The sequence below is a fragment of the Eretmochelys imbricata genome, chromosome 24 (genome assembly GCF_965152235.1).
Source record: "Eretmochelys imbricata isolate rEreImb1 chromosome 24, rEreImb1.hap1, whole genome shotgun sequence".
Lineage (NCBI taxonomy): Eukaryota > Metazoa > Chordata > Testudines > Cheloniidae > Eretmochelys > Eretmochelys imbricata.
The window spans coordinates 19,936,405-19,945,094 of NC_135595.1; the positions used below are offsets into that span (position 1 = coordinate 19,936,405).

Here is an 8,690-nt window from a genome sequence, read left to right on the forward strand (position 1 = left end):
ATCTTCATGTTTGCCTCGTTTTACAACCGGCCGCATTAAGGCACGAGTGAAGTCAGTACGAGCTAAACTGTCGACCCCTTGTTCATATTGCTCTATATACTCGACACTGAAATGCCAGTGCAGGATTTGTCCTGCGTTCCCACCGAGTTATTTTATAATGGCGGAAATGAGAAAGGAAGCAGCTTGTCAGCAGCAGCATGGCCGTGACACTGTGCATTTTTATGGCTGGTTTTGTGAGCAAGTCGTTTTTAAGTGAGGGGAAATTTGGGGTACCCAAGACACATAAGACTCCCGCAAGGGGTACAGCTGTCTGGAAAGGTCGAGAGCCGCTGGCCTAGATCAAAGGCATGGCGAAGGTAGAACAGTGTGTTTGGAGTTTCGATTTCATGAAAACCAATGGGCCGTGGTATGGTTTTCTCTTCCCCATCTGCTGTTTTAGCGGAGTAACAACCATTCACCCTGAGCACAGCCCTGGGACTCACTGACCCAGCAGAGATGCCGGAGGGATGCTAAGGAGGAACTTTAGCACCAGAAAAGTGCTGACCCCAAAGGCAGGGGCCATCGTGTGTGCTGACCGCCGCGTTCCTCCCTCCCCCCATCGAATGCAAAGCCCAAGTGGCTGGGGGCCCTGCCAGCTTGTTCTCTGGGAGAAGAAGCTGTAAGGATGCATTCAGGGAAGGATCCTGCCTCGCTGGGCCGGCTGGACTCTTACAGGGACCAGAACGGGATGCAAAGCGGGGAGCCCTGGAGACCGTCTGGGGGCACCTGAAAAGACTTGGGAAAATGGCAGTTTCTCCCATCACCGCCACCATTTGGAATTACAGACTGCGACTCACCTGGGTATGAATTTTACCGGCTTTAACCCCTCGTGACCCTCATTCCCTTTCCTTGGCTCATGAACCTTTAGTGAGATTCCTACAGACCTGGCTGCCAGCGTTGCCTTTGGTGTAGGATCTGGGGTCCCGTGGCTCTGGGGTAAGTGACCGGTCTCCTGGGGCAGGGGACAACCTGGGTGGGCTGGTTTGGGGTGTACGTGAGGTTTCCTCACAAAGTCCAGCTTGTCTGAGAGTATCTGAGGGGACTGGCTGTGACTCCGGGGTCAGACGGGGGCAGCGATCCAGGAGTTCACGCTGGGTGAAATCTCCTCACAGATCACCACCGGCTGGGGGGATCTGCCCTGTTGCCTGACACCCTCCTTGAGCCCGGCACTCCCAGTGGAGCCGCCCCAGAGAGCGGGACGAACTGAGCCCTGCAAAATCAACCTAGAAGGACATTGCTCCCCTCCAGGGCGTTCCCGCCCGCCTGGACAGCTGGGTGAGCCACGGCCTCTCCTTCCCACAGCCCTCCTTCCCCAGGGGAGCTTAGCCCGCTGGTGCCTTTCCCCCAGCCATGGGCCTTGCCTTCCGGGAGGGGGTCTAGGCAGGACTCCTGGGTTCCATTTCCTGGCCCTGCAAGGGGAGAGGGGTCCAGTGGTTAGAGCAGGGGGCTTGGGAGCCAGGACTCCTGGACTCTATCCCTGGCTTTCAGAAGGAAGTGGGCTCTGGTGGGTTACAGGGTGGGGTACTGGGAGTCAGGACTCTCGGGTTCTCTTCCTGCTAGCATCACTTGTGCACAGATAGGGACGGGGGGGGCCGGTAGGGCGCGGTCAGGGGACAAGGAGCAAGGGGGGTGCTTTCCCCAGAACTCGCTTGATTCAGCCAATGCACAAAAGGGACCCGCAATCCCCCCGAAAGAGAAGCAGCAGCTGGTGGCTGCTGAAGGGAGGTTCACTGCAGCCCAGCACGTAGCAGAAGGGGAAGATGCCAGGCCGGGGCTCAGGGCTCCCCGATGCCCCCGCCGGCCCTGGGAGCTGGGTAGCACTTGGCCCGGATCAGCCAATCCCCCACACACTGGACGTATTTCCTCTCCCCCACTCTCTTCCTCCAAGCGCCAGGGGAGGCACATCCAGCCGCAATCTTCATCACAGTGATGCCACCTGGACAGGGGGAGAGAGACGTAATAAGGGGCTCCCACATCCCCCCTCCCCCGACCCCCATGTGGTTTCTCACACACTCCCCTCCCAGCATAACTGCACCCGGCTCTGCAGGCAGAGTGGGGTCTAGTGCTCAGAGCAGGGGCCTGGAACAACGTGAGAACATAACAGAGGAATGGCCCCCCTGGGTCACACCAAAGGTCCATCTAGCCCAGTATCCTCTGGCCAATGCCAGGTGCCCCAGAGGGAATGAACAGAACAGGGAATCATCCAGTGATCCATCCCCTGTCGCCCATTCCCAGCTCCTGGGCAAACAGAGGCTGGGGCCACCTTCTCTGCCAATCCTGGCTATAGCCACAGATGGACCTGTCCTCCAGGAACTTCTCTAGTTCCTGTTTGAACCCTGTTATAGTCTTGGCCTTCAAAACATCCTCTGGCAAGGAGTTCCACAGGTTGACTGTGCATTGTGTGAAGTTTGGTTTGTTTTAAACCTGCTGCCTGTGGTGACCCCTCGTTCTTATGTTAGGAGGAGTAAATAACACTTACTTATTTACTTCCTCCACACCCTCCAACCTTCTCTAGCCCTCGATCATATTCCCCCTTAGCCGTCTCTTTTCCAAGGTGAAACGTCCTACTCTTATTAATCTCTCTTCATATGGCAGCCGTTCCATCCCCCTCATCATTTTGGTTGGCATTTTCTGAAGCTTTTCCAATTCCAATATCTCTTTTTTGAGATGGGGCGACCACATCCGCACGCAGTGTTCAAGTTGTGGGCATCCCATGGATTTATACAGAGGCAACATGCTATTGTCTGTCTTATTCTCTGTCCCTTACTTAATGATTCCCAGCATTCTGTTCGCTTTCTTCACAGCCGCTGCACATGACTGGATGATTTCAGAGAACTCTCCACAATGACTCCAAGATCTTTCTTGAGTGGTAAATTCGACCCATCATTGTATATGTCTACCTGGGATTACATTTGCCCATGTGCATTACTTTGCATTCATCAACATTGAATTTCATCTGCCGTTTTGTTGCCCAGTCACCCTGTTCTGAGAGACCCTTTAGTACCCCTTCGCAATCTCCTTTGGACTTCACTATCTTGAGTAGGTTTGTATCTTCTGCAAATTTTGCCACCTCACTATTTACCCCTTTTTCCAGAACATTTTGGAATATGGTGAATAGGACTGGGCCCAGTGCAGATCCCTGGGGGACTCCCACTATTTATCTCTCTCCATTCTGAAAACTGACCATTTCTTCCTACCCTTTTTTCCCTATCTTTTAACCAGTTACTGAGCCATGAGAGGATTTTATCGCATGACAGCTCACTTTGCTTAAGAGCCTTTGGTGAGGGACGCTTTCTGAAAATCTAAGTACACTATATCCACGGGATCCCCCTTGTCCAAACGCTTGTTGATCCCCTCAGAGAATTCTAGTACATTGGTGAGGCGTGATTTCCCTTTACCGAAACCATGTTGACCCTTCCACAACAAATTATGTTCATCTATGTGGCTGACAGTTCTCTTCTTTCCTCTAGTTTCAATGAGTTTGCCCTGTACTGAAGTCAGACTTATTGGCCTGTAGTTGCCGGGATCACCTCTGGAGCCCTTTTTCGAAACTGGTGTGTCATTAGCCATCCTCCAGCCAGTTCGGACAGAAGCTGATTTAAATGGTAGGTTACAAACCACAGTTAGTCATTCTATAATTTGAAATTTGAGTTCCTTCCGAACTCTTGGGCGAATCCCATCTGGTCCTGGTGACTTATTCCTGTTTAATTTATCAATTTTTTGGAAAAACTCCTGTAATGACTCCTCAATCTGGGACAGTTCCTCAGATTTGTCACCAAACAGAATGGCTCAGGTTTGGGAATCTCCCTCCCATCCTCAGCCGTGAAGACAGATACACAGAATTCATTTAGTTTCTCCGCAGTGGCCTTATCCTCCTTGGGTGCTCCTTTGGCATCTCGGCAAGTAGGACTCCAGGGTTCTCTCTGCAACTCTGCCAGGGGAGTGGAGTCTAGAGGGTCAGAGCAAGGGGGACTGGGACTCAGCCACAGCTGGGCTCCACCTTGTGCTCTGTGTTCAGACCCTGCCCCCATCTGGAGGACTTACCCACTGTTAATCGCCCAGATTCGTCAACACAATGGTCCTCGGCACCGGTGCAAGCCAACATCCCACTCCCCTGCCTGTGAAAAGGCTCCACATTGAAAAGTGTCAGGCACTGCCGGCCGTTGGGGACGGAGCTCACAGTTGGCACTGAGAACAGTCAGACACACACAGTCAGCCAGGGGTGGGGAGTCACCACATATTGGGCTCGATCCCAGCTCGGGGAAGGGAGTGGGGTCTAGTGGTTAGAGCAGGGGGGCTGGGAGCCAGGACTCCTGGGTTATCTCCAGGCAGGTGTGGCCGGAGCAGGGCTCTAGGTTTGCAGCAGACACGCACCTGGGATGGCCCCAGCGTTGCAGCCGTCGGTGTCACAGCAGGCGATGTTCACCCGCACGGTGACATTGTGCGCGTAGGTCAGCGAGAAGGGGCCGGGCTCACAGTTCTTGGGCTCCAGGCACGATTTACCCGTGTAGGAGAAGGAGGATCCCTCTGTGGAAGGGAAACAGAGCATCACCTCTGAGCTCCCCAATGGACCCCCAGCTGCTCCATCCTCCCCTTTTGTTCCATCCACCCCACCCCCAACTAATCTCATCTTCCTTCCGACCCCCGATAAAATCCTCTCTTCTGTCTGACCCAGGCCCCACTGTCACCCACTGCAATTCCCCATCTCATCCCATCCCCCGTCTATGACATTATCTTTCCAGACTGAGCAGTCCCTGCTCCTGGAGAGGAGTGGAGTCTATTGGTTAGAGTAGGGGGAGGGGCTGGGAGCCAGGACTCCTGGGTTCGACCCCTGGCTTCAGGAGGACAATGGTGTCTACACTTAGTAGAAATCTTCTTTCACTCACCCAGCCTGATCTCTGCCACGATGGTGACGCAGGTCCCTTCCGAGGGGGCGCAGGGCTGCAGGGGGCCGGAGCACGATAGGTCTCTGGACGCACACACCTCGCATTGCAGAGCGCTCCCTGGAGGTTGGAAAAATCCCTTCTCAGTACAAACCCCGGCTCCCCACCCCTCCCCAGGCAGTGCCCGTGGGCGAAATACCACCAGGAACCAAGAGGTGGCGCTGTGGGAGTTGTTACCACCAATGCCTCCTCACTGAACGTGTGGGCAGGCAGATCTTGGAGAAATGCCACCTGCTTTTGCAGCAGTTCTGCCCAGTTCCATTTAACTCTCCGGATGGGGAAAGGCATCTTGCTAGCTGGTCATTTGTATCTGACTCAACACTGCAGACAAGTCTGTTTGCTGCCTGAGTGTCTGTGGCTAGAATACATTTTCATCTTCTGACGTGGCTATCTGGGGTGCAGCTTGTGCCTGCGAACAAACCCCACACGTCTGTGTAGACAGAAAAACAAGAATTCGGCTGCTCTGCGGAGGGGTTTCTGCCTGGCTTTGCGGTGAACCTTTCACACACACACACACCCCCCGCTGTCACTCTCTGCTCTCAGAGTTACGTCAGCTCAGCCACACTTGACTTCAGCCCACATTTCATCGCTGATCCTGCCAATTCTCTTTTTCAGAATACGATTGATGCTTCTTAAGCCTTTGGATTGATGGCTGTGCACCTCCAGCTAGCGATCCCAGGAGCATCAACTCTTTCCTCTCCAGAGGGTGGGGCCTTTAAATTCATGACGTGAGCGTCAGGTAGTTTTAAGAAAGAAAGAAAGAAAGAAAGAGAAAAATTTTCCCACTTCGGTTTTTTTAGAGCTTTCATGTGGAAACATCCATTAAACCTCAGAACGCCTTCCTCTGCCACTTCTATGTCCCTAGATGGTAGCAAAGTGATATTCTCCCCATCTAAGAAATAGGGAAACTGAGGTAGAACAAAGATGTGTTCAATTCAGGAACCAAGAAGACAGCCGAGAAGTCCTCACTCCTGACTCCCAGCCCACTCTAACCCACGAGACCCCACTCCTCTTTCAGAGCCACGGACAGAACTCGGGAGTCCTGATTTGCAACCGTCTCTGCTCAAACTCACTACACCCCAGCCCGCTTCTACAGCTGGGGAATGAGCCCAGAAGTCCTGGCTCCCAGCCCCCACCTGTTGCACCCCCATTCCCCTTTCAAACCCGGGGAATGAACCCAGGAGTCCTGGCAGGAATCTCAGCGCTGGTGGGCAGGGGAACATTTCCAAGCGGGATTATATGTGGATGGGGGTGGTGCTCCTCATCGGGATGACCCCAAGCCTGGGTGAGAGCTGGAGGAGGAACGAGAAGAAGGAAGGACGGACGGACTCTGACCCCCTGGCCAGGCACCTAGCCTGGGCTGTGGGAGTCCCAGGCTCCAATCCCTGCTCTCCCCGAGTCAGCCGGGGGACGTGGCCCTGGGTTTTCCTCTCGCTGGTTTTACCCACAAATTCCATCCTGAGCCCAGAATCCGCCATCGACAGCGGCACGTTCCCCAGGTGAATTCCGGCTCCCTGTGCCGGGGGACGGACGGGACTCACCTGTGGCCAGGAGAGCGGACAGCAGGCAGAGGGGCAGAGCCACCCACATGGTGCCTGGGTGTTTACTGCAGTGAGCAGAACAGCGAGGAAGCATCTGGCTGTGGTTTTATCAGGCAGGTTGGCAAATACCTGCCCCCTGGGGGATCAGCTTGGGTTGCCCCATGACATCCTGGTGGACCCGGAGATGGGAGATTTCACAGCCCTGCATGTGACACTGGCTGATCAGATGATGCCAATGTGTACTGAGGCCAATTCCCTTTTGCATTAGTGGAAATCAGTGGTTCTCAGACAGGGGTCCGTGTACCCCAGGGGTACACACAGGTCTTCCGGGGGTACATCAGCTCATCTAGATATTTGCCTCGATTTACAACCGGCCACATTAAGGCATGAGTGAAGTCAGTACGAGCTAAACTGTCGACCCCTTGTTCATATTGCTCTATATACTCTACACTGAAATGCAAGCACCAGAAAAGTGTCGACTCCAAAGCCCGGGACCATCCTGTCCTGTCAACTCTCTTCTTCTGAATTTGATTGGTGATCGTTCACCCTTGCCACTGATGGCTTCACACCTCCATCATGCATGCAAAAACTCTGGGCTGGCTGAAGAGATCCCATGATCGTTAACTCTTTCCTGTCCAGAGCTTGGGAGAGTTTCAATTCAGTCAGTGAACATAAGTTTTGAATTGAAGGACGAAAGAAAGAAAACCAATTGGTCCACTTTGGTTTTTTTCAGAGCTTTCCTCTGGAAACATCACTTCAACCTCCAAATGCCTTCCCCTGCCTTTGCCAGGGTCCCAGGTGGGAGGAAGGGAACATTATCCCCACCTTACAAACAGGGAAACTGAGGCAGAAGGAGGCGGTGTCAGACTTGGAGTCACGAATACAGCCAAGGAGTCAGATTTCAGAGTAGCAGCCATGTTAGTCTGTATCCCCAAAAAGAACGGGAGTACTTGTGGCACCTTAGAGACTAACAAATGTAGATGAATCTCAGGAATCTCAGCGCAGGGGGCAGGGGAACATTTCCAAGCAGGATGACAAGGGTGGGGGACGCTTTTCCTGCCTCCTGAGATTTGTCTGTGATTTCCAAAGGTTTCCTGCTTCTCATCAGTGCCTAGCTCCCTGTGCCTGGGGACAGATGGGACTCCCCTGTGACCAGGAGAGCAGACAGCAGGCAGAGGGGCTGGGGCGCCCACATGGTGGTCGGGCATTTTCTGCAGGGACCAGAGCAGCCATGAAGCAGCTGGCTGTGGGTACGGCAGGCAGGTTCAGAGAATTAGAGAACCATAGAACACCTCAAAGGGTGGAGATTCCACCCCCTCCCTAGGAAACCCAATGCAGCGCTTCACCACCCTCCTAGTGAAATAGTGTTTCATGATCTCCAGCCTAGACCTCCCCCACTGCAACTGGAGACCATTGCTCCTCGTTCTGTCATCTGCCACCACTGAGAACAGCCGAGCTCCACCCTCTTTGAACCCCCCTCAGGTAGTTGAAGGCTGCTATCAAATTCCCCCTCACTCTTCTCTTCTGCAGACAAAAGAAGCCCAGTTCCCTCAGCCTCCCCTCCTAAGTCACGTGCCCCAGCCCCCTCATCATTGCCCTCCGCTGGACTCTCTCCAATTTCTCCACATCCCTTCTGTAGTGGGGGGCCCAAAACTGGACCCAGTACTCCAGATGTGGCCTCACCAGTGCCGAATAGCGGGGAATAATCACTTCCCTCCATCTGCTGGCAACGCTCCTACTGATGCAGCCCAAAATGCCGTTAGCCTTCTTGGCAACAAGGCCACCCTGCTGTCTCATAGCAAGCTTCTCATCCACTGTAATCCCCAGGTCCTTCTCTGCAGAAAGGTTGGCAAACACCTGCCCCCTGCGAGATCGGCTGGGGCTGCCCCATGATATCCTGGTGGGCCCGGAGATGGGAGATATCACAGCCCTGCATGGGACACTAGCTGATCAGATGATGCCAATGTGTCTTGAGGCCAATTCCCTTGTGCATTCGTGGAGATCAGTGGTTCTCAGCCAGGGATCCGTGTACCCCAAGGGTACACACAGGTCTTCCGGGGATAAATCAGCTCATCTTAATGTTTATCTCGTTTTCCGACAGGACAGATAAAAAGCACTAATGAAGTCAGTACGAGCTAAAATTCCCTGACACAATGACTTGTTTGTG

At 53.7% G+C, this 8,690-nt stretch overlaps 1 protein-coding gene across 1 annotated transcript; it reads right to left on the reverse strand.

Moving 5' to 3' along the window:
- Positions 1-1,814: 1,814 nt before the first annotated feature.
- Positions 1,815-6,617, reverse strand: LOC144279612 (phospholipase A2 inhibitor and Ly6/PLAUR domain-containing protein-like). The gene is made up of 5 exons (XM_077841190.1): positions 6,524-6,617; positions 4,926-5,042; positions 4,414-4,566; positions 4,084-4,227; positions 1,815-1,975 (listed from the first exon to the last, which is right to left on the reverse strand). Exons 1-5 carry the CDS (start codon positions 6,615-6,617, stop codon positions 1,815-1,817), a joined length of 669 nt encoding a protein of 222 aa, XP_077697316.1.
- Between the last annotated feature and the right edge of the window lie 2,073 nt (positions 6,618-8,690).

What these genes read in the sequence shown, in the direction of transcription:
- LOC144279612 (XM_077841190.1), bottom strand. Translation starts at nt 6,617, where the DNA reads ATGCTTCCTCGCTGTTCTGCTCACTGCAGTAAACACCCAGGCACCATG. An exon ending in CGTGGCAGAGATCAGGCTGG is followed by an intron (nt 4,567 to 4,925) that starts GTGAGTGAAAGA and finishes TCCCTTCCACAG; the next exon opens with AGGGATCCTCCTTCTCCTAC. An exon ending in ATCTGGGCGATTAACAGTGG is followed by an intron (nt 1,976 to 4,083) that starts GTAAGTCCTCCA and finishes CCCCCTGTCCAG; the next exon opens with GTGGCATCACTGTGATGAAG.